This window comes from Leptodactylus fuscus, chromosome 1 (genome assembly GCF_031893055.1).
Source record: "Leptodactylus fuscus isolate aLepFus1 chromosome 1, aLepFus1.hap2, whole genome shotgun sequence".
NCBI classification, from domain to species: domain Eukaryota; kingdom Metazoa; phylum Chordata; class Amphibia; order Anura; family Leptodactylidae; genus Leptodactylus; species Leptodactylus fuscus.
In genome coordinates this window covers 130,154,756-130,181,283 of record NC_134265.1, presented here as the reverse complement: position 1 = coordinate 130,181,283, position 26,528 = coordinate 130,154,756, and the positions used below count along the sequence as shown (strand labels likewise).

The 26,528-nt window shown below is 42.5% G+C and overlaps 1 protein-coding gene across 2 annotated transcripts in view; it reads left to right on the top strand.

Moving 5' to 3' along the window:
* Positions 1 to 19,313, top strand: part of LOC142208436 (receptor-interacting serine/threonine-protein kinase 3-like) — a 35,738-nt gene extending 16,425 nt beyond the window's left edge. For both annotated transcript variants that reach the window (XM_075276948.1, XM_075276955.1), the window contains 9 exons: positions 672 to 757; positions 1,901 to 2,030; positions 3,760 to 3,842; positions 3,962 to 3,998; positions 8,419 to 8,516; positions 8,649 to 8,685; positions 10,206 to 10,255; positions 11,837 to 11,870; positions 17,262 to 19,313. In XM_075276948.1, coding sequence (XP_075133049.1) covers positions 672 to 757; positions 1,901 to 2,030; positions 3,760 to 3,842; positions 3,962 to 3,998; positions 8,419 to 8,516; positions 8,649 to 8,685; positions 10,206 to 10,255; positions 11,837 to 11,870; positions 17,262 to 17,635 — 929 coding nt within the window. In that variant the 3' untranslated portion in view covers positions 17,636 to 19,313. The remainder of the gene's footprint in view (positions 1 to 671; positions 758 to 1,900; positions 2,031 to 3,759; positions 3,843 to 3,961; positions 3,999 to 8,418; positions 8,517 to 8,648; positions 8,686 to 10,205; positions 10,256 to 11,836; positions 11,871 to 17,261) is intronic.
* The last annotated feature ends 7,215 nt before the right edge of the window (positions 19,314 to 26,528 follow it).

Genomic DNA, 26,528 nt, shown 5'->3' with positions numbered 1-26,528 from the left:
ACCTGGCTCAGAGGGTATCTACACCAGAACCACTGTAAGAGACCTCCACACAGCAAAGACCAGATACCTATATGGGGGTCAAAGGGTATAAATGGGGAAGCTACTCAGATAACCCAAAGCCAAATTAGTTAGGTGGCACAGTGAGTCCGCACATCCGCTATCTGCTACAGGAATACAACAACAAGCTCATACGGAATTGTACAATAGTGCTGTATTTTATATATATTATGTTACATCAGTCAGTGTTAGGGATAAAAAATGGATGTGTCCACACACAGCAAATTTGTTCTAGATTTTCCACATACCTGAATGGGGCTGACATTCATGCATAATAATACAAAGACGATCCTAATAAAATGTATGGAAAAGATTTTGAATTGCAGAAAATACAGCAACAAATCCTGCGTAAGGCTGAGGCCTCTCATTGCGGAAATGCAGCTTTTTTATTGCAGATTTTGCTGCGGTTTTTTGAGCAAAAGCCAAGAATGGCTACAAAAGGAATGGGGAAATATATAAAAAAGATACTTATTTTTTTCCCTTCTGCTCAATCCACTCCTGGTTTTGGCTAAAAAAAAACGCAACAAAATCTGCAACAATCTGTGTTTCTGCAACGTAGGGCCTTAGCCTAAAAGGAATTAAATTTTTTTTTCTTCTTTTCTGCCACTTAACAGAATGTTGCAACAAATGGGAGAAATTCATCACAGCATATAAAACATGGGATATTAGACAAGCAGTAAGATGCGTACAAGACACAATGGTGAGTGTATTTCATAGGCTATATATTTAAAGGGAGTCTGTCAGGTCTACAATGCTTCCCAAACCATTACAAACCAACATGTAACTTTGTGGACACAAACCAATGAAGCAATACAGTAATAATCCTTTTATGGATATGCTAATCAGTATCAGGCTATTCCCACGTTGCGGAAACACAACTTTTTTTGGTGCAAATTTTGATGCGGTTTTTTTTAGCCAAAGTCATGAGTGAATTGAGCAGAAGGTAGACGTATAAAAATTTTCTCTATATTTCCCATTCCTTTTGTAGCCACTCTTGGCTTTGCATCCAAAAAAACAAACAAAAAAAAAACAACTCAATTAAATCTGCAACAAAAAAAAAGCTGCGTTTCACAACATAGTGACTTAGCCTCAAGTGCTTTGTTGGTGGGGCCTAATTTTGACTTTAGCTTTGAATGACTTTTTCAGCCTCTGCTGACTACACAGCTGTCTATATGCAAATCTGGCAACCTTGGTCCGCCCCTAATACACATGTATATGCATAAAACGATGATTACCTCTACATTGCTTCGTTTATGGCCATGAAGGTATATTTCTGCTCCTACTAAAGGCCCTATATAGCAGTATTATTGGATTGGCCTTGCAAACTCTCTTTAAGCTAAACCAGTATGCAGTAGTCTTGTCGGAATAATTTAGCATAAATGACTTTGACAAAATACAAGATGGTTTCATATACAGAAGTAAGAAGTTTCATTTTTTGGGGGAAATAGAGGTGTATTTCATAGATAATAAATAATTGTTCAGCGATTGTCTACCAGATTTCCCATACTAGACATTTATAGCACATCCATAGAATATCTGTCCATAGCTGTCAGTTTTGGAATTGTATAAAACATTTATAGCCCCTAACACAGTGGAACACAAACGCAATGTAAATAATTCAATATATGTCAAGTATTGCAAACCTACCTTTTCAGTATGAGCTATGTGCAAATCAGTGAATGGATGAGAAAGAAATAGCTGTCACATACTCAATATCTATTTCTTAGTGTCACATTGCCAGCGCTGGTGGATTAAGAAGAAGATGCATTAGGTTTTATCTGAATATTTAGTTATTTCATTTATATGCATGATATGATAAATAAATGATTTTGCATTTTTCTAGGAGAATTTTGGAAAGAAAAAATATGTTCCATACACACAAGAGTCAACAACTGTAAATACTAAAGATATGTCAGAAATGGTTCACAAATTAGGGACTATGAAATATTTTGAAGGACCACCTATCGTAACAGGTAAATAGCCATTAGACTATTGAAGGTCCTTTTTCCCACTGTTGACATTCATCATGTACTGTATAGGTGATAAAAAATGAGATTGCTGGGGATCAGATTGCTGTGCTCCCTAAGATCGCTAGATCCCCTTCCCTAATCTTTCTCCCTCTGTTTGGCCATAGTGGGGAGGATCTGTATGTAGAGATGGCTAAGGGTATGCAGAATCCACTTCAGGCCGGGGCCCCACGAGCCGGAAACGCCGCGATTTGCCTGCTGCGTAAACGGCAAGGGAAAATCGCAGCTTTATACAATAACTGCAAAGTGGATGGGATTCATGGGAATCCCATGCCCACTTTGCAGTAAAATCTGCAGCGTGAACACGCTGAGATTTCCAAAGCCGGCACAATTTTGGAAATCGCAGCATGTCAATTATATCTACGGAAACACGGGCGGCTTTCCTGTAGATATAATTGTAACAGAAAGTCCACAGAGGAAAACTCTGCAAACTTTCTGTTTAAAGCGCTGCAGGAAGAACCGCGGTTATAGCTGTGAGTCGTCCTGTGGGGCCTTAACTTCAAAATCTGCGTAAAAAAAACCTCCATTCATTTCAATAGGATTCAGTAGCAGTTTTTTTTCAAAAACAACATGAGCTATCTTCAGACGGATTCCACCTTGAAAAACCCGATAAAATCAATGGAAGGCGGAAAACACGTGATGCGTTTTTTGATGCATTTTTTGATATGTTTTTTGGTGTGGTTTTTTCAAAAAACACATCAAGATCCACAAGCGTTTCTTTAAAGAGACGTTTGCAGATGCATAAGGTTTGCTTGAACACAAAACTGCAGCATAAACCATGACAAATAACACAGTGAGAAGTGCGACAAAAACCGCATCATGTAAAAAAAAAAAGTCAAAAAAGTTTCATATTTCCTGATGCAGATTTTTTTTCAACCTGCCAAAAACTCTGTGTGAACATACCCTAATAACTGTGCAACACCACAGAACTCCATTCTGTGACCAAACAAAGGAGGAGGACGGGGAGATGGGGGTTCCCACTTTTAAGATGGAGATCCTAGCAGTCAGGTGGACACCAGTTTTCATTTGTCAGCTATCATGTTAAAGAGGACCTTTCATCAGATTGGGCACAGGCAGTTTTATATACTACTGGAAAGCTGACAGTGCACTGAATTCAGCGCACTGTCGGCTTTCCCGATCTGTGCCCCGGGTAAAGCTCTATTGGTCCTGGTACCGTAGCTCTTTACAGTCAGAAGGACGTTCCTGACAGTCAGTCAGGAACGTCCTTCTCCACAGCAGCGCCTATCGCGTTGCACAGTGTGAGTGGGGAGAAACGTCTCCTGCCCTCCTGATAATACTCGTCTATGGACGAGCACTGTGAGCAGAGGGAGGGTGCGTTCTTCCCACAATCTTTCCGCGAGGGTGCGTTCTTTCCGCGATAGGCGCTGCTGTGGAGAAGGACGTTCCTGACTGACTGTCAGGAACGCCCTTCTGACTGTAAAGTGCTACGGTACCTGGACCAATAGCGCTTTACCCGGGGCACAGATCGGGAAAGCCGACAGTGCGCTGAATTCAGCACACTGTTGGCTTTCCAGTAGTATATAGAACTGCCTGTGCCCAATCTGATGAAAGGTCCTCTTTAATAGCTCTTATTAGTGAGACTACCCCTCTCATGATACATAAGACATAATTCTTCATCTAAACGATTCCCTGTATTTCCCTGTTTGCCATTCAGAGTCTGTTCCGGTAAAGTGCCCTCCACACATGCAGAATCAGCCGCCAAAGGTCCGTCCAGAACCTTTTCCACAAGGATCAATGGTATGACAATAATATAATTTTCATCATGAACTTGTATTCAGTGATGTTTGCATGTATATGTATTTATCAGTATTAACATTTTTTAATGCTTATGGTTTTTTTTTTTTTTCCTGATAAAGGGATTTAACTACAGACCTCAATCTGCATATCACACAGGTAAATACCTAAAGCACTGTAATAGCATGGCAATTTGCAGGCCCAGTAATCTTGTTGCAATGTACTGTTACTTTGCAGGGTAAGATCTGTTAACCCCTGGCTGCAAAATTATATATACTGTATTTGTTAGGGAATTTGTTTAATTTAGTGCATTCTGATGTACATGTACATGATCAGTGATTGCACAGGCTTAGTATGTATGCCCATGTGATCCCCGTGGACGCCTGGTTGTAACTTAAAATTGGGCTTCCACTGAAATCCCCGCTGATTAACTCCTAAAATGGAATAGTCAATAGTGACCACAGTAGCTAAGGTGTTTGTCAGGGCAACTGAAGCCCACATTACCCTCTCACAATGGGATCATGGGGTACCGATGGGCTGCCATAGAACCTGCTTGCCTAATAATGGCTCCTATGTTAGTATTTCAGTTAGGAAGGCCTAATAAGATGCCTGTCATCATTTTGCTATCAGGCATAATACACTGCAAAACATATACTAATGATCAAGTACTTTAACATCCTTGCAAGGTTAAAATGTATAATTTCCATGAGATCGCATACACAACACCAGACCAGCAGCCCGGAATATCCTGCATGTGATTTTATTAAAAGCTGTAGACATTTTAAAGGAAACCTGTCAGATGGTGTTTCCACCCAAAACAGACCCCAGCTTGTGCGACATCAATTAATAAAATTTCCTATGGGGCCCCTTAGGATAAGGCCCCACGGGACGATACACAGCGCTAAAGCGCTGCGGAAAAAAACGCCGCAGAAATGCATTGCAGTTCTGCCCGCAGCATTTTGAACAGAAAGTTCACAGAGTTTTCCTCCAGACTTTCTGTTACCATTATATCTAAGGAAAAGCCACTGGTGTTTCTGTAGATATAATTGACATGCTGCAATTTCCAAGACTGTGTCGGTTTTGGAAATCACAGTGTTTCCATGCTGTGGTTTTTACCGCAAAGTGGGCATGGGATTTGCATAAATCCCATCCACTTTGCCCTTACTGTAAAACGCTGCGATTTTCCTCGGCTTCATACAATCATTACTCTAAATCTCACCTTTTGCAGCATGACTGACATAGCCTTCACTGTCAGGCCTCAGCCTGATATGATTCCCTATGTAACCACCGGCCTCACCGGATGTGATTTAACCCCTACACATGACAATACATATATGTACGTCCTGGTGCACGTGACTAAGTATGGCGGAAGCTCTGAAGCAGAGAGGCTGCATTAGCTTGTTTCATACAGCAGGGACCCGGCATCATTGCCTGTGATCAGAATTGCCGTAGTCAAATGCAACTACCACCGCATCTGAGTGGTTACTTTCACTTTCCATTTCATGTTCAGTAATGGGCAGCCCCCATGACATGATCACAGGACCCTTACCATTGCCATGGCGGCCAGGAGCCTTCTGAAGGCTCCCAGCTCTGCCATAGCAGGCTTCGATAGTTAAATGTTAAATTTGCTATAGACTGCAATACAGTAGTACTGCAGTCTATGGCACAGGTGATCTATAGACCATGTACTCAAGCTCCTAGGGGTCTAAAAAAAGTTAAGAGAAAAAAGTTTTTAAAAATGTAAAAAATTAAAGTTTAAATCATCCCCTTTCTCTAGATCAGGGGTCCCCAACCGCCGGTCCGCGGACCAGTACCGGGCCACGGGGCATGTTTCACCGGTCCGCGTACCGGCGGCGAGGAGTCAGCAGCTTGGTTGTTGCTCATCGGGATAAGGTGAGCAAAGTGCGGGGTTGAGCCGGGACCCGCTGTATGTCCGGGATTCTAGTACTATGCAGGACATGCAGTGGGTCTTGGCTCCACCCCACACTCGCCTACCAAACTTTGGGCAACTTCTTCTTCTGTTTTGCACTTACTTCCTGCCTCCATAATATCCCCTTGACATCCTTTTATGTCTTAATCATACCATTGTCACAGTTCTCTATGCTATTCTCTGCCATGCGTTCCACTATGGAATGCATGCGCTACTTCCGGTCGTCGGCAATGCCGATACCGGAGGTGCTTTTCTATACCCCTATGCTTAACCCTGCCCCCATCCAAACCCCTTCCCCGCCCCTATCCACACCCCTTCCCGCCCCCACCGGGCCATAGAAAAATTGTCTTGCTGAAACTGGTCCCTGGTGGAAAAAAGGTTGGGGACCACTGCTCTAGATTACATATAAATATGAATAAATAAAAGTAAATATAAATACATTAGGCAAAAAAATGCCCAAAGTATTAAAATATAAAAACATTTTTGCTATACAGTAAACGTAGTAGCTGGGAAAAAAAATCAAAATGACTGATTTGCCTCCCAAAAGAAATGGAATAAAAAGTAATCAAAACATCATATATTTTCCAATACGTCCAATACGGTATCAACAAAAAAAACACCTTTCGCAGCTCTATACCATGACATCCAAAAAGTTAAGGGTGTCAGAATATGGTGATTCAAAGAGTTTTTTAATTCAAATTTTAAAATTTTTGTAAAAAAAAAAACTATAAATTTGGTATCATCGTGATTGTACCAACCCAGAGAAGAAAGCTAACATACCATTTTTGCAGTAAAAACCAAACCCATAAGAAAATGGCAGTACTACATTCCACTACATGCCAATTTTTTTTCCTCATTTCCCAGTTCATTGTACAAAACAATAAATGGTACCATTTTGAAGTACAACTTGTCACACAAATATCAAGCCCTCACATGACTGCGTAAATGGAAAAATTAGAAAGTTATGGTTTTTGGAATGCAGGGAGTAAAAAAACTAAAACATAAAAATTAAAAAAGTCATGTAAGGGTTGATGCAATGACTGAATGACTACATGAAGCTGCTTTCCTCTCGCTTGATTAATTAATGTACATTTTTGTAAGGTTCTACAAGTATAGTTTGACTTTCAACAACAGAAACTGAAGTAGGAGGCGTCATAGGAAAGGTCATTACTTCATGCTGCACACACTGGGACCAATTTAGGATGGAAAAACCACCTGACTGGTTCACTTTAACCTTATGAGTGTGTGGGAGTAAATGCTTTGTTTTAATTGTCTGTACATTCTATACTATATTAGATGAAAAGATAGTACTGCTGCGGTTTAGTCACCTAGAAGAGGAGGAAGAGCCTGACATCTGAGTAGCCAGCATTACTGATAAGAAAGAACAAAAGAAATACAGAGTGATTCATTGTTCTACTTTAAATATTGGTGTTTACAGGGTGCTGAGCTGCTATTCCTTATGCTTATCTGCATTATATAACTTTTTTGTTTTTTATGTAGATTGTGAGCCCCACATGGAGCTCACAATGTACATTTTTCCCTATCAGTATGTCTTTGGAATATGGGATGGAAATCCATGCAAACACGGGGAGAACATACAAACTCCTTGCAGATGGTTTTTTGCCCTTGGCAGGATTTGAACACCAGGACTCCAGCGCTACAAGGCTGCAGTGCTAACCACTGAGCCACTGTGTGGCCCCGCATTATATAACTTTGGTAGCCCAGGAGCTGTTTGCATGGGGATTCTTAGGATTTGATCCCTTCTTCTGTGAGTTTCCAGGAGCCTCCAGAATTTGTTGTTTCTTTCCATTCCTCCCCTTTTCCTCTTTCATGGAAGTCAGATTTGCATATTCTTCCCATGTTCCTTTGCACAGTGGAGCACTCATGGCTTAATAAGACTCCACACACCTAAATGTTGGTCTCTCCCTATGGAGTGACAAGATCCCCTCAACCCTGTCTAAGCCTCTCACCTCTGCCAGGTCTGATGAGATGAAATGACATCGAAACAGCTGTCCTTGGCTGAGAGACTGTACCTGGCATAATCCCAACATCAACAAACAAAGGCCTCTGAGAAGGTCGACATGATGTTAAAGGGAGTGCCCTCTATTGGTGTGCATGCCTGAGGCTCTGTTTTCCTAATTACATCATGGAAGATAGACTTGCACATTCTCAGTGAGCGCCCTCTATTGGTGTGCATGCCTGAGGCACTGGCTTCCATTACATCATGGAAGTCCTCCCCTAGTAATAGTTAAAGGAATTAATACATTTTATGCACTCTAAAGGCTCTGTTCAGATCACATCTGAGCCTTCCTCATAGTCACTAGAGCAGGAGACTGCCATATCTGGATGACTGCAGTAGGGACGAGATGTATGGAAAGAAGGCTGTGTATAATCCCTCCATATCTCCTATCTCAACTTTCCCCCCTCTGAGGCCACTACACAGGGGAAGGAATGGGGAACAGGGTCCTCCTTCTTAGGGATCCTGAGGATCTAACATTAGCGGATATATCAATCATATATATGTGCAGTGGATATGGTGATACATGTGCATAGTGAATAAACAGCACGCCTACATTATTTGCTCTAAACCTAATTCTTCTTATACTGTGTCCTTGAGTGATTCCTTACATATCTCTGTTTTCCATTCAGCGTCTGTTCCTGTAATGAGCAATCCAAATATGCAAAGTCATCCTCCAAGGATCCATTACACATCCATCCCATTACAAGGATACCCACCAGGAGCTATGGTATGACAATGATATCCTTCTCATCATACACTTGCAGTATATATGTCTTTCTGTTACAGTGGTGTTTGTCTATGTGCTATATGGATCAGGATTCACATTAACTTAAGTGCTGATATTCTTTTTCTCATTCAGGGATATATCAGTAGACAACAACCTCAATATTATCCAGGTAAATAACCATATTGTTGCAAAAATCCATTAACCTCTTAAGAACATAGTTATAACACTGATAACACTCGTCTATGGACGAGCACTGTGAGCAGAGGGAGGGGGCATTCCTCCCCGCTCCACAGTACAGCGTGATAGGCGCTGCTGGGCAGAAGGGCGCCCCTGGCTAACTGTCAGAAACGCCCTTCTGACTGTAAAGCCCTACGGTACCGGAACCGATAGCGCTTTACCCAGGGCACAGATCGGGAAAGGTTTTAGCACATAAATGCTGAATCTGGTATGTGCTCTTTATTGTCAATATATGGTATAAATATGGTATATACCTTTTATACTGAGGGGGTAAATGTGCAGAATCTACAAAATGAACATGGCACAAGGTTGCTCTTAAAGCAAAATGCCTAAGCTAAAGCTCCGCCATTACATCAAGCAGTTCTTTATTACTTCAAGACAATCTGAGATTATTTTTGCTATGTGCTATATCATGTTGCTGCCCAGAAACTGTGCATACACTGATCTGTTACTATTATTTTTTTTTTATGTGGATTGTGAGCCCATATGGGCTCACAATGCATATTTTTTTTTCTATCAGTATGTCTTTGTATTATGGGAAGAAATTCATGCAAACACAGGGAGAACATACAAACTCCTTGCAGATGTTATTCCTGGCGGGATTCAAACCCAGGACTCCAGTGCTGCAATGCTAACCACTGAGCCACCGTGTTGTCCCTGATCTGTTATTATTGTGTGTCCTCTTTTAGTATTCTGAAGACACAATAGTGTGATCTTGCAAGTGGACTTTGCTTTCAGCTCTTGCACAAGTACCTAATGGATGTCTTATAGATTTGTGTGTTTATATAGACTTCTGAATATTTATGTATTATTTATGTATTATAAGCTAAGGTGCCCTAGGTTACAACAAACACCAAAATAACAATTGAAAAGCAATTATAAGATCAGTCAACAGCAGCTTGCTTTACACCATAAAACCTAAATACAAAGTAGGTAAAAGCTGCAAAAATAGCAATAAAGACATAGCATATGTGCATATGCACACTTTCCCAATAATAAAAGTAAAATGATGAGTCTTGTGCAAAAGCCTTGTGCAAATATATGATAGATCTTGTGCAGAAAGCATAATAAAGGGACAAAATTACTGTGAAAGAAATGAGGCACAAGAAGCTTGCATGGTGGCTCAGTGGTTAGCACTGAGCACTGCAGCGCTGGAGTCCTGGGTTCAAATCCTGCCAAGGGCAACATCTGCAAGGAGTTTGTATGTTCTCCCTCTGTTTGCGTGGGTTTCCTCCGGGTACTCCGGTTTCCTCCCACACACTAAAGACATACTGATAGGGAATGTAGATTGTGAGCCCTATATGGGACAGTGACTGACAATATCTGTAAAGCGCTGTGGAATATGATGGCGCTATATAAGTAAGCATAATAATAAATAATAAGCTTGACAACTGCCCACCATTCTGTATGAATAACTATGGAAAATCACAGCAGTTATGTACTTTATTGCAGGCTATCCTACACCCTGGAATATGAATCTTCAAAGACTTTCATATCAACCAGTAAGTTACCAAATAAGGAAATACTGTAGAAGAACTGTAAAAATTGATCAGTTTATGAGTTGAAATATGGCAGATCTGTTTTTGTAGTAGTAATCTTAGGCAGGGTTCACACTACCGTTGGATTCCGTTATGAAGGTGTCCTTTTAAAAGAAAAAAAACGGACACCTATCATAAAAGAATTGATACAGAAAATATCTTAGAAAATTAAAGAAATATTCCAGTGACTATTTCTCTTTGTTTTTGGATTGAATATGCAATTAATGTTTTGATCAGTGGGGTCAGATATCTTCTTCTGACATATCTACTCCTGATCGAGTACAACATCTAGCATTGCAGAAGTGTCCTACTCAAGTTAGTCAGGCAATATTACTATTGCTCCACAGTGCTACGCCACAGGTGGCATTCTGCAGAGGAAAAGTTAAGGGCTGTTGGGCTTTTGTTCTTGGCTTAGGGTCCAAGACATCAGAACCTCACCATTCACCGATTACCACCCTCCAGAACATAACCGGAGGGTGGTGATCAGTTGCCTTGACAGCCGGGAGCCTATTGAAGGCACCCAGGCTTGTCATTGCATTAGATCTATTACACACTACATGCTACCTGAGTAGTATTGCAGTGAATAGTATGAGTGATCAGCCCCCCTATTGTTGAAGGTCCCTAGGGGGTCTTACAAAAGTCAAAGAAGAAAAAAAAAGTTTTAAGTATAACACACAAGTTCAAATCATCCCCCCCTCACTCTAGATCACATATAAAAGTAAATAACCAAAAGTAACCATAAACACATTAGGTATCCCTGCGCTTCAAAATGCTTGATCTATTAAAATATTCCATACAGTGAACGGCATAGCGGCGAAAAAATCTAAATAGCCAAATTGCGTTTCTTTTCAACACTTTGCCTCCTTTAAAAAATTGAATAAAAAGTGTTCAGACCATCAGATATTTCCCCAAATAGTGTCAATAAAAAAGTAATCTTGTCCCAATAAAATCCCATGTCCACTTTGCAGTAAAACCTGCAACGCGAACACGCAGCGCGAACATGCAGTTTTGGAAATTGCAGCATGTCAATGACATCTAATGCTGGCGGCTTTCTCGTAGATATAAATTTAACAGAAAGTCCACAGAGGAAAACTATGCGAATTTTCTGTTTAAAGCGCTGCGGGAAGAACCGCAATGTGTTCCCGCCACGGTTTTCCCACAACGCTGTAGCACTGCAGATCGTCCCGTGGGGCCTTAGCCTTAGAGAGGGGTTTTTAGGCAAAAATAGCAACCTTTTTAAATAAAGTCATTTTATTTTGGTCAAGAATAACCTGCTGTATTATATGAGACTAAGGCTAGGTTCACATCTGCATAGGAGTCTCCTTAGGAGACTCCACTGAAAATTGGCAAAGAGAAAACTTTTCTCTACGCTGGTTAGAGTATAAAAATGATGGAAACCCCATAGACTCCAAACAACGGAGAGCCCGGTGTAAGTGTAGACTTAGCCTACGTTGTGTAAAATTTAGTGACCATTTAAATTTAATAGGTATTATGTGAACACAAGCATAATTTTAGGCATTGACTATTTTTGTTCCTCTTCTTTAGAGCTTCAATTCTTCTCAACCTTTTCCATTTGACAGTAAGTATAATGCACTAACTATACAAAGGCCTAAGCTATTGTCCATTGGTACAACTTAAAATAATTATATAATTAAATAATGCATAAGATGCAAGATATTCTGCAGCAGTTTACAATTGGTGAAGTATCAAACAAGTAAAATGACATATAGCCAAATCAAATGACAAAACAATGATAGAGAAAAAGAGAAGACGCTGTGCATAAGAGATTACAATTTTAATAGAATGGGAAGTCTGACACTCTAGGTCCAGGGTCTTAATTTTGTGTCAGCAAGGGGAATATAAAGCTACATATAGCAGTCATCCAACCATTATCTGAGCCATCAAAGATAGAAAATGAACATTGATGCAACAGTACTTTGTGCACTGGACTGAAGAAAACATCTTTGTAGCAAGTCTAAGGCTCCGTTCTCACAGAGTAATGCGCTGCTCATTCTAACACGTAAACACTAGAGATGAGCGAACAGTGTTCTATCGAACACATGTTCGATCGGATATCAGGGTGTTCGCCATGTTCGAATCGAATCGAACACCACGTGGTAAAGTGCGCCAAAATTCGATTCCCCTCCCACCTTCCCTGGCGCCTTTTTTGCACCAATAACAGCGCAGGGGAGGTGGGACAGGAACTACGACACTGGGGGCATTGAAAAAAATTGGAAAAAGTCATTGGCTGCCGAAATCAGGTGACCTCCATTTTAGACGAATAGTGGATTTCAAATCCGGGTCATATGAGAATGTGAACTTTGTGACTATGAGACAGGGATAGCTGTACAGGCAGGGATAGCTAGGGATAACCTTTATTTAGGGGGGAATGTTATTAAAAATAACTTTTTGGGGCTCTATCGGGTGTGTAATTGTGATTTTTGTGAGATAAACTTTTTCCCATAGGGATGCATTGGCCAGCGCTGATTGGCCGAATTCCGTACTCTGGCCAATCAGTGCTGGCCAATGCATTCTATTAGCTTGATGAAGCAGAGTGTGCACAAGGGTTCAAGCGCACCCTCGGCTCTGATGTAGCAGAGCCGAGGCTGCACAAGGGTTCAAGCGCACCCTCGGCTCTGATGTAGGAGAGCCGAGGGTGCACTTGAACCCTTGTGCACCCTCAGCTCTGCTACATCAGAGCCGAGGGTGCGCTTGAACCCTTGTGCACACTCTGCTTCATCAAGCTAATAGAATGCATTGGCCAGCGCTGATTGGCCAATGTATTCTATTAGCCTGATGAAGTAGAGCTGAATGTGTGTGCTAAGCACACACATTCAGCTCTACTTCATCGGGCTAATAGAATGCATTGGCCAGCGCTGATTGGCCAGAGTACGGAACTCGACCAATCAGCGCTGGCTCTGCTGGAGGAGGCGGAGTCTAAGATCGCTCCACACCAGTCTCCATTCAGGTCCGACCTTAGACTCCGCCTCCTCCGGCAGAGCCAGCGCTGATTGGCCGAAGGCTGGCCAATGCATTCCTATGCGAATGCAGAGACTTAGCAGTGCTGAGTCAGTTTTGCTCAACTACACATCTGATGCACACTCGGCACTGCTACATCAGATGTAGCAATCTGATGTAGCAGAGCCGAGGGTGCACTAGAACCCCTGTGCAAACTCAGTTCACGCTAATAGAATGCATTGGCCAGCGCTGATTGGCCAATGCATTCTATTAGCCCGATGAAGTAGAGCTGAATGTGTGTGCTAAGCACACACATTCAGCACTGCTTCATCACGCCAATACAATGCATTAGCCAGTGCTGATTGGCCAGAGTACGGAATTCGGCCAATCAGCGCTGGCTCTGCTGGAGGAGGCGGAGTCTAAGGTCGGACCTGAATGGAGACTGGTGTGGAGCGATCTTAGACTCCGCCTCCTCCAGCAGAGCCAGCGCTGATTGGTCGAGTTCCGTACTCTGGCCAATCAGCGCTGGCCAATGCATTCTATTAGCCCGATGAAGTAGAGCTGAATGTGTGTGCTTAGCACACACATTCAGCTCTACTTCATCAGGCTAATAGAATACATTGGCCAATCAGCGCTGGCCAATGCATTCTATTAGCTTGATGAAGCAGAGTGTGCACAAGGGTTCAAGCGCACCCTCGGCTCTGATGTAGCAGAGCCGAGGCTGCACAAGGGTTCAAGTGCACCCTCGGCTCTCCTACATCAGAGCCGAGGGTGCGCTTGAACCCTTGTGCAGCCTCGGCTCTGCTACATCAGAGCCGAGGGTGCGCTTGAACCCTTGTGCACACTCTGCTTCATCAAGCTAATAGAATGCATTGGCCAGCACTGATTGGCCAGAGTACGGAATTCGGCCAATCAGCGCTGGCCAATGCATTCTATTAGCCCGATGAAGTAGAGCTGAATGTGTGTGCTAAGCACACACATTCAGCACTGCTTCATCACGCCAATACAATGCATTAGCCAGTGCTGATTGGCCAGAGTACGGAATTCGGCCAATCAGCGCTGGCTCTGCTGGAGGAGGCGGAGTCTAAGATCGCTCCACACCAGTCTCCATTCAGGTCCGACCTTAGACTCCGCCTCCTCCAGCAGAGCCAGCGCTGATTGGCCGAATTCCGTACTCTGGCCAATCAGCACTGGCTAATGCATTGTATTGGCTTGATGAAGCAGTGCTGAATGTGTGTGCTTAGCACACACATTCAGCTCTACTTCATCGGGCTAATAGAATGCATTGGCCAATCAGCGCTGGCCAATGCATTCTATTAGCGTGAACTGAGTTTGCACAGGGGTTCTAGTGCACCCTCGGCTCTGCTACATCAGATTGCTACATCTGATGTAGCAGTGCCGAGTGTGCATCAGATGTGTAGTTGAGCAAAACTGACTCAGCACTGCTAAGTCTGCATTCGCATAGGAATGCATTGGCCAGCCTTCGGCCAATCAGCGCTGGCTCTGCCGGAGGAGGCGGAGTCTAAGGTCGGACCTGAATGGAGACTGGTGTGGAGCGATCTTAGACTCCGCCTCCTCCAGCAGAGCCAGCGCTGATTGGCCGAATTCCGTACTCTGGCCAATCAGCACTGGCTAATGCATTGTATTGGCTTGATGAAGCAGTGCTGAATGTGTGTGCTTAGCACACACATTCAGCTCTACTTCATCGGGCTAATAGAATGCATTGGCCAATCAGCGCTGGCCAATGCATTCTATTAGCGTGAACTGAGTTTGCACAGGGGTTCTAGTGCACCCTCGGCTCTGCTACATCAGATTGCTACATCTGATGTAGCAGTGCCGAGTGTGCATCAGATGTGTAGTTGAGCAAAACTGACTCAGCACTGCTAAGTCTGCATTCGCATAGGAATGCATTGGCCAGCCTTCGGCCAATCAGCGCTGGCTCTGCCGGAGGAGGCGGAGTCTAAGGTCGGACCTGAATGGAGACTGGTGTGGAGCTATCTTAGACTCCGCCTCCTCCAGCAGAGCCAGCGCTGATTGGTCGAGTTCCGTACTCTGGCCAATCAGCACTGGCCAATGCATTTCTATGGGGAAAAGTTAGCTTGCGAAAATCGCAAACTGACAGGGATTTCCATGAAATAAAGTGACTTTTATGCCCCCAGACATGCTTCCCCTGCTGTCCCAGTGTCATTCCAGGGTGTTGGTATCATTTCCTGGGGTGTCATAGTGGACTTGGTGACCCTCCAGACACGAATTTGGGTTTCCCCCTTAACGAGTTTATGTTCCCCATAGACTATAATGGGGTTCGAAACCCATTCGAACACTCGAACAGTGAGCGGCTGTTCGAATCGAATTTCGAACCTCGAACATTTTAGTGTTCGCTCATCTCTAGTAAACACGTGTCAGAGTGAGGCACTTCAAAACAGATCCCATTGACTTCAATGGGTGCTGGCTTATGCGTGCTACCCATTGAACTCAATGAGAGGCTTTTTTACCTATTGCTTTCAATGTGATATACGCGTATGACATTGAAAGCAATAGGTAAAAAAGGCTCCCATGGAGTTCAATGGGTAGCGCGCCTAAGACCGAACCCATTGAAGTCAATGGGATTCTGTTTTACTGTGCTCACTCTGACACATGTTTACGTGTCAGAATGAGCGGTGCGTTACTCCGTGTGAATAGAGCCTCAGGGTAAATTCACGTGGCAGAAATGAAAGAAGATCTCTTTCCTCCGCTGGCATATTCGTGCGGCTAGCCACGACAGGATGCCGATACAGTACATCGGCATCCCACTACTGATGAGGAGCTAGCCAATACTTTTCAATACAGTGGAATGGTCCAAGCTCTTCAGAGCTTCTCTGTTTTTCTGTGGATTTCAAGAAGTTACAGTTATAATTCAAAACACTGTGTTGGGCTAGCGGTCCATATCAATGTTATAGGGGGAATTGGAATGTATGTGTGTAGGATAATAATCAATAAAAGTTAATAAAAAATAATTAAAATTTACTTCAAAAGAAAAAAGGAAAACCTTGAAGTCGGTGCTATTCACAACTGGTCTATTCACAACTAATTCACAACTAGAACTGATAGTTCCTATACTCTAGGCTACTGAGTGTCAAAAACCTATTTAAGTTTCCCGTCTTCAGAGGTAGTGCAATGTTAACAGGAAAGGGGGTAGAGAATTGGTCATGGAAGAGGTATTTAAAAAACACCAATTATTGCTGAAAGGGGGTGGTATTTTGATGTTTTCCAAAACTTGCTTTTCATTGTATGTTACTAGTTATTAGTATTTTTACCTACGTATTAATAGCATCAATGTACTAGTTTACTTGAAGAGAGAAATTCCACTGCCCTGTCACATATAGTTCAATAAAAAAACTACTTTAACTCTAAATAAGGGCCCCTTCACATGGAGTAAACGCACGTGTATTTTGGCAAAATACACGTGTAAAAATACACGTGTAACAATCAGACTCCCATTGACTTTAATGGCATTTTTTTTACACGTGTAAAAAAACACGTCAAAATACACGTCAATGGGAGTCTTATTTTTACACGTGTATTTTTACACGTGTATTTTGCCAAAATACACGCGCGTTTACTCCATGTGAAGGGGCCCTTAGGCTATGTTCACATGGTGGAAAATGAAGAAGAATTCCTCTTCATTTCCCGCCACTGGTATTTTCGCCCATGGTCTAGCCACAACTTGATTCAGTGCGTCGGTATTCCGTTGCAGTTTCCCAGACAAATGGGTCTAATCAGCAGGAGGTCTTGAGCTGCGGACTCCGTGGCTGAATCAACCGCAGAATCCATAGAAAGATCGAGCAGGACGCTTCTTTTTTCCGTGTACAGTTGTGAACTCTGTCTCCCACTGAAAACCATGGGAGGTGGATTCTGAGCAAAATCTACACCAATTCAGAGGCGAAATCCACCGTGTGTACATACCCTAATGGTCTAGTTTTTTTTTGTTTTTCATTTTGACCTCACGAAGTAATATAAATCTATCTCATTTCAGATACTAAAATAAATATTTCCAATTGTTCAAATTTGCAAATTGGAACTAATAACTCATTGAATGTAACAGACAGTGCACATCCTGGTACATACCATAACATGATCTACAGGCAACCAGTCCACACCAGTCCACCTGCAACAATGAGCCCACCACCAAAACAGACTACTCAAGGATATTACAACATGCCACAAACAGCAGCTCCTACCGGTCGCCCTTGCAAACAGAAGACTGTAGATAAGAGTGATCAACAATCCAATATCTATCCAATACAAACCACGACTGCAGGACCTTCTAGTTATGCGCACGATACACCAGTACTTCAACGCAGCATCTCCCGCATAGAAAAACCTACAACAAAAGATCCAGAACAATGATTTTGGTCACTACTTTCAGGTGTGTTAATTAACTTTAACTTAAGATTTAGTTTTAGATTCTGGGAAATAATGTATGTGATACTATTAATACAGTACTTTGTACAGATGTTTCCGAATGTGCCTCTCTTTCAATGCTGGAGCCCCATCTTCATTGATGTTTTAGTCATATGTAAAAGAGGAGAAAAGTGTTTATCAAGTATTATCAGATGCCCCCCCTTCCCCCCGATGTTGTAGCAAAAAACAAAAAAAAACCTCCATGAAAGTGAAAATTAAGCCACTGCAAAAAGCAATGTATGGGACAAATATTGGTGGTAAATATGGATAAACATGTAGAGTGTATGAGAATGTTGGCTGTATAATAGCCCCAAAGGAAGAAACTACTGGAAACCAAATAAAGGGAAGTTTCAAGGGCAATCATTCCATATTGTAACACCATCAAGAACAAAATGGATGACTTCATTAGCCATATCAATGGCAAACTTTTTTTTAATACCCACTTTTATGAATTGTTCTTCATATTTTGTCATCTGGGATGCAATACAATGGGCCTTAGAGAGTGGATAAATAAACACTGCCTCATTGTAAAAAACGAGTACGTGAAACATAGTTTCTCCCACCTCAATGTAAAAAAAAAAACCTGTTTGCTATCACCCCATTTGAAGAAGTTCTTTATACAGTCACAAATAGATGGGATGTGCTTAAGAGACATGAAATGTACTGGATTTTTAAGATGAACTCATTGACTTTCATAGGCTTGAGCGAGGCTCTAGAGAACATTTCTGACTGAAAACAAAATTGTCATCAGTTTTTCACTTCTACGGCTGTGCATTTTCACTGTCTGGAGCATGGGGCCATGAGCCATGAGGAAAACTCAGGACAGATCCTATTCCCATCTATTTTCCAGACCGTAATCACTGGCCCCAATGAATGGCATCACAGAAGCACGGAAGGATGACATCTGTGTGCTGCCCATGCCATTCAATCAACAGCACATCCAAACCCTCAACACCTCCTGCCGCCTCCAACTCAACAACGTCCATTGAATCTGTTTAAAGTGGACTGGAGGGGGAGGGGGCGAGAGTATTCTCCGGGAGGCCATAAAGAAGGGTGCTCGCTTAATACACCTCTCCCCCTGTTCTTCATCGTCTGTGCCCCTCTGCCAATCCCTTGACTGGCTACCCATTGCGCAGCGAATACAGTTCAAAATATTAATACTGACATACAAAGCCATCCACAACCTGTCCCCTCCATATATCTCTGACCTAATCTCCTGCTACCTGCCCACACGTAACCTCAGATCCTCCAAAGACCTCACACAACCGTCTCCAAGATTTCTACCGTGCATCCCCCATACTCTGGAACTCATTACAAAGACACATAAGAGTGACCACAACAATCACAGGCTTCAAGAAGGCCCTGAAGACTCACCTATTCATGAAGGCCTACAACCTCCAGTAACACTACTGCCACCAAACCACCATCTGAACAGCTTCTCCCCTCACCTTCTCTCTATTCCGCTTCCCTGATAGATTGTAAGCTCTTGCGGGCAGAGCCCTCTATCCTACTGTGCCAGTTGGTCACTGTTAGTATTGTATCTGTTTTGTATATTTTGTGAACGGTATGTAAACCCTCAAATGTGCAGCACCATGGAATTAATGGTGCTATATAAATAAACAATAATAATAACATGCCATACCATTGTGTGTATGTCGCCTAACACTGTATTTATTTGTTTTTATCTTAATAAGTTCTAACCGGTCTACAATAATGATCCAGGGTTTTTATACTGACTACCACATTGGAGTTGGGAAGGAATTTTTTCTCCTGAAATGAGGCAATTGACATAAATCTCATGGGTTTTTTTGCCATCTGGATCAACACTGTAGGGGATTGTAGGGTTATAGGTTGGACTTGATGGACTGATGTCTTCATCCAACCTCATCTACAATGTAACTATAATGTATTTTTATGTGTTTCTAGAGCATATCATTATGAGGTTTTAGCATCTACACTCCTCAATGTCAAAACTGCAAAATCAAAAAGTACAAGCAATAAGGTTAGGCAAATTGAGGAAGTAGCTGGTGTCACTAAGATTTGCAAATTATCAAGATTTGCACTTAGGGGGGCAAAATTGCCAGACTGAAAGCAAAGTTCTTAGCCACATGAAACCTCAAAAATTTTATTAAGTGGTATGGGATGATTGTGCAATGTCTCCTATTTATTGGCATGCCAGTTATCGCACTTGGTGAAAGCTGAAAGGAATGGAATCCTTGAACTGATAGACATTGGTGTGATGAATTGTGTATATGTCATGTGTCTAGTTATGTTTTAACTTTTCTGTTCATGGTTGTAGTAGGAGTCACTTCAATGTGTCAGCGTGGCTCCTGTGTAATTTGTATGGCAATTACAATCCACAAGCCAAGATACAGATGGTCAGCTGAGTCCCGGGATGTGACTTCAGTTCAGAAGGCAACTAGCTAGCAAGTCACTGGGTGTGGATTGTAGCCAAAGGTTATGACTCCAGGTGTCAGTATGAAAGCATGGATGCCCAAAAACTGGATATTTAACAAATCAAAAATAATGACATCAGCAACAGATCAGCCATATTTATGCTTTATGACCATCCATGCACCAAAAGATGGTAGGGAAACCCTAACCGAGTAGGGACCTCAAAAGTATGTGTGTTGTGTCTTAATAAGTGGGCACAGTATGTATGTAAGGAATGGAGCAAAATTCCGTCTGCATGCTTAGTATGTCAGGATTTGTAAAGCATGTGGCATCTTTTGCCAGGCATATGATACCTATATATGGTACCCACAGAGAGTTAAGACATATTCCCAAAATATGTAATATTTCTGAATTGAATGCATGTCATTAGCCTGCTCAAGCACTGTTGGGAGGTTCCAAGAAGTGGGCTGGTTGGGAATCCTTTTTAAAATGGATGAGGTACATAAACTCTTGTCAGTTATAGCCGCTCCTTTACATCTAAACACTACAGCGAAGCTTCCGGCCTGTGACTGTCACTGCATTGGCTTCCCATTCATTATAAAATACTATATGAACTTACTCTCATCCACAAAGGTCCCCATAATGCTGCACCTCCCTACATTTCCTCCAACATCTTTGTCTATGACCTAACCTCTGCTCTCCTCTCAGTCAATGACCTAAGACTAACATCCTCTAATATCAGAACCCAAACCCCACATTCTCATGTCCAAGACTTCTACCAAGTTGCACCACCTCTCTGGAATTCTCTAACCCAGACAATCATATTAACTCCCAATTTCTACAGTTAAAAAGCACATCTTAAAGGAAGTCTATTACTCCCATAGTGCTGTGGATGCTGTTAGCAGAATAAATGCCATACCTTTCTTAAGTTTCAGAGTCCCAGGAGTGTGTAGAAAAAGCACTTTTATTATTTATTTAAATGAGGATCTTGGAGTACAGGGGGAGATTTCTTCTATTACTGAGCTTTGCAAAAATACCCCTTTATTGAGAACACCTCCCACCTGAGTACCCCCAAAGTAGCAAATAAATGTTAAAAAAAGTAAGACTTTGTCTGGAGCCTTCGTTAAGTTATGTACTGGCCCCCTCAGTGCCCCCACTTGTACTGTAATGGCCCCGTCAGTACTCTCCTATGTAGTATCATGGCCCTCACATGCAGTAGAATGGTCCTCTCAGTGCTCCTACATGTAGTATAATGTCCCTCACACATGGCCCTTCAGTGCCCCACATGTAATGTAATGGTACACGCAGCATCTCCACATGTAATATAATGACCACTATAGTGCCCCACATTTAATCTATCCCTCACACTGTCTTTACATGTAAAATAATGACCCCCATAGATTAAAGGTACCATGAGGCTCTGACTATTCTGAAAGTGTGGCCACCCGATCATGGCATAGATTCCTGTGATCCCAGTGCATAAAGTCCATAGCGGACCCACACCGTATAATTTCCTATACAATATAATGTTCCATAGTGGCCTCAAACAGAATAATGTCCCATATATAATGTATAATGTATCATAGTCACCCTGTACACCGTTTAATGTCTCAGAGTTGTCCCTTCACTGTTATACCCTGGGATTTCATTAACGGAGGCCCTGGGTAGGTGAGTAAATATAACAAACAGTATTTGTGACCTCCCTTGTGTTCCTCCATGATTCCCAGACCTCAGCAGTCCATAACATCACTCAGGAGTCCAGAAGAAGCCCAAAAAGCACAGGGAAGGTAAGTAACACTGTTTACTCATCTCCCCTGATCCCCCATTAATTATACTTTATGAGTCTGAAGAAATTCCAGAGTATAACAGTAGTTCATGGGTGGCAGACCCCTACAAACTACCATTATGAGGGGGTTCTCACTGTGACATGTACCCCTGAGTATAGCAGGGCGTACCATCAGGGTTACGTATAGCTCATGTTGAGAACCACTGCTTTAAAGTGTGAGTCACCAACCTCATGTGTGCGAAAAAGATGCATGTAGCAAAGCTAAATGTTGGGGGGCAGTGAAGGTAATAGTGCTGAATGTAGGAGGGATGGTGGATTTAAATGAGCTGTCTAGCAGAGCTGTGTGTGGGGAGGACATGCATGTAGGAGAGTTGTGTTTGTTTAACAGGCATTTGTGAAGGAAGAATAAGCAAAGGCAGTATAAAGCTGAAAAGCATAATAGGGTCTGAATATAGCTAACTTTTTCAAATGTGACTATGTACGGTATGTGCAGGGGTCCCATACAAAAATCTTACCCAAAATATAGTCCCGTTTTCAGAAAATTCGGGAACCACAGCTTTAGAGTGTAATGTTTTGCATGATGTTTTTTCCCCAGAATGGGCAGACCCTGAGACCCTGACTTATGTTTAAAAAAGGGGGATATGTGGTGGCCCACAGGAACACTAACGGTGGTAAAAATTGATACTTACATGTTAAATATATATTGTGCCTATGGGAATGTTGTAATTTCATGAGTTTTATATCCATGCATTGTTTACGCCCTTTACTCAGCAATAATGAATTCAGCATTGGCTGAACTAACATTTATGGGTTCATTCCCCTTTATCTAGGGCTGCAGTGTTCAGACGAGTGCAGCGGCCTCTTCACTTCTTACCATTGCAACGCTCTTATTTAAATCGGACCGTATTATAGATGATCATGACATCAGAGGCCAAATTAGCAGATTATTATTGACCTTTTGTATAGCTACTAAGGCCTAAAAAAACCCTTTAAAGGTTTACATTTCTCATAATACCAATCCAATACCATATCACAATATCCCAACACAACTATTATTTAGCCACATACAGCCAGGGGAGTAGCTATAGGTGGTGCAAAATTAGCAGTCTATACCGGGCCCAGGACCCTGAGAGGGTCCCCAAGGTCCTTCCCATAGAAAATGTACTACTATTCTAAATGACACAAGGTAGGTAAGGATCCCATTACAGATTTTGCACGCGAGCCCAGGAACTTAATGTTACGCCTCTGCATATAGCAAATCACTTTGTGACACAATATCAGCAAAATCATGTTGCAAAATGATTAATCTTGTGACACATTTTTGTGAGAATGTCCAGCCAAGAGGACTGGAGGCTAAAAAATGTGCAAATCTGTGGTCAAAACCTGTAGGATAGCAGAAGACGTTTGGAGTTTGGTGAAAATTAATTAATTAAAGTAAAACTACAATACTCTCAACTCTAGAGGAGAAATGGGATTTTGATAAAAGAGAGCTGCTCTACTTATGCTTGAACCCTTCCCTTCAGGGCATTAATAATGGAATATCGGATGATACAATATTATTTTAGTAACTAAAATGTTTCTTTCCTTGATAAATTATTAAAATTTCTTGAATGCTAGGTGGAAAATAATTGTCATTGCTTTCAAACGGTGCATTGCAAAAAAAAACTAAGAAAGGTACCGTATTTTTCGGACTATAAGACGCACCCAGGTTTTAGAGGAGAAAAATAGGGAAAAAAAATTTCAGGCAAAAAATGGTAAAATATTTAATATATGGGAGTTGTAGTTTTGGAACAGCTGCAAGGCCACATTGACAGGTGACCCTGCAGCTGTACGGGGATGTATAGGGCGTTTTTTTTGTGGGGCCAGGTGTACTTTTTAGATATACCATTTTGGGAAATGTTTATTGCTTAGATCACCTTTTATTTAATTCATAGGCAAAACAGAGAGAAAAACCCGGCAGTTTAGCACTTTTGATTTTGACGTTCACTGTACATAAAAATATTAGTAGACCGGGCATTTTCAGACACAGGGATACCCAATGTGTATGTTTCACAGTAATGTTATACTTTTATATGTATTCTAGGGAAAGGAGGTGAACTTTTATTTATTTTTTATTATATTTTTTTTAAGTGGGTTTTTTTTTTTTTTTTACTATTTTAATATCCCCCGCCTAGGGGGCTTGAACCTGCAATCATTTGATTGCAAGTCCCATAGACGGCAATACAAGTGTATTGCCATCTATGGGAGATTCTATACATTACTATCGCGGAGGGTCATAGACCAGCCGCGATAGTAATATATATCTATGACAGGCCTGGGAGCCTTCATTCGGCTCCCGGCTGTCATCGGAACAGGTCGGCTCCTGCGGCCTCGCCGTGCAGGAGCCGGCCTGCATCACTAAAGGTATGGGGCCGGTGGGGGGGGCTAACTGACTGCCGGGACCTGCGGAGGAGGAGTGGGTTTGCAGCATGGCTGCGCTACTGCCACCGCTGGTTTTCTTCAGCGGCAGTAGCGCGGCAATTTGCAGGCCCCGGCAGCTAAGACAGTCCCCGACATCTGCTGTAATAGACCGGCGGATGCCGGGGAGTGTCTTAGCTGCCGTGGCCTGCAGATTGCCACTCTCCTGCCGCTGAAGAAAACCAGCGGTGGCAGTAGCGCGGCAATCTGCAGGCCCCGGCAGCTAAGACACTCCCCAGCATCCGCCGGTCTATTACAGCAGATGCCGGGGACTGTCTTAGCTGCCGGGGCCTGCAGATTGCCGTGCTACTGCCGCTGAAGAAAACCAGCGGTAGCAGTAGCGCGGCCATGCTGCAAACCCACATTCAGACTATAAGATGCACCCTCATTTTCCCCCGAAATTTTGGGGAAAAAAAGTGCATCTTATAGTCCGCAAAATACGGTACCTAGCAGAATGCCCTGGTGATATCAATGTCATGTTGGGGTTTTAATTGGCCAGATGAGATTGACCTCCATATATTTTTAGCTTGAAATTTCTATGAGCTTTCCATCGACAAATAGAGATTTTTCTAAAATCGAGTATAAGCCGAGTTTTTCAGCACAGTTAGTTATCTATCAATAAAAAAAGTCTGAAAGTGCCCGATGTACTGAACATAGGGTATCTGCAGTGCTCCTGTACTATCGGGAAGGGGTTAATAGGAGCACTGCAGATACCCTATATTCAGCCAGACTGTATTCCAAGTGGGGGGAAAAAAGCCCAGTCCTCAAGCTCAGGGAAGGGGCAGACAGACAACCAAAACACCCCCTCCCCTTTCCCAGCACCCAAAAACTCTGATCATTTTAATTTTTGAAATTTTCCAGTAGCTGCTGCATTTCCCCCCCTCGGCTTATACTCGAGTCAATAAGTTTTCCCAGTTTTTTGTGGTAAAATTAGGGGGGGGGGTCGGCTTATACTCGGGTCGGCTTATACTCGAGTATATACAATAACAAGAAAATGTGTTGGACCCTTAAAAGTCCTGTACAAATCTAGTTTATCAATGTTTACAAGAATTCACTGGAATTTACTTTTACGTTGCATTGAGCATGTAGCTAATGAAAGAAATATGCTTGGTAGAGATGAGCGAACAGTGTTCTATCGAACTCATGTTCGATCGGATATTAGGCTGTTCGGCATGTTCGAATCGAATCGAACACCGCGTGGTAAAGTGCGCCATTACTCGATTCCCCTCCCACCTTCCCTGGCGCCTTTTTTGCTCCAATAACAGCGCAGGGTAGGTGGGACAGGAACTACGACACCGGTGACGTTGAAAAAAGTAGGCAAAACCCATTGGCTGCCGAAAACATGTGACCTCTAATTTAAAAGAACAGCGACGCCCAGCTTCGCGTCATTCTGAGCTTGCAATTCACCGAGGACGGAGGTTTCCGTCCAGCTAGCTAGGGCTTAGATTCTGGGTAGGCAGGGACAGGCTAGGATAGGAAGGAGAAGACAACCAACAGCTCTTGTAAGAGCTAAATTCCAGGGAGAAGCTTGTCAGTGTAACGTGGCACTGACGGGCTCAATCGCCGCAACCCAGCTTTCCCAGGATCCTGAATGGAATACACTGTCAGTGTATTCCCGTATACCCGATATATACCCCGATACCCGTTCCAACGGTGTGCCCCCCCACCTTCACCCCAGAAATACCCTGCAAGTCCCCTAGCAATAGAATTGGGGCTATATACACCCACAATTTTTACTACTGGTATACAGTGCCATTGTCTGACTGGGAATTCAAAGAATATATTGGGAATACAAATACCCTCATTTCTTGCTACTGCCATATAGTGCCAGTTTCTGACTGGTAATTCAAAGAATATATTGGGGTTACGTGCACCCACAATTTTTACTACTGGTATACAGTGCCATTGTCTGACTGGGAATTCAAAGAATATATTGGGAATACAAATACCCTCATTTCTTGCTACTGCCATATAGTGCCAGTGTCTGACTGGTAATTCAAAGAATATATTGGGGTTACGTGCACCCACAATTTTTACTACTGGTATACAGTGCCATTGTCTGACTGGGAATTCAAAGAATATATTGGGAATACAAATACCCTCATTTCTTGCTACTGCCATATAGTGCCAGTTTCTGACTTGGAATTCAAAGAATATATTGGGGTTACGTGCACCCACAATTTTTACTACTGGTATACAGTG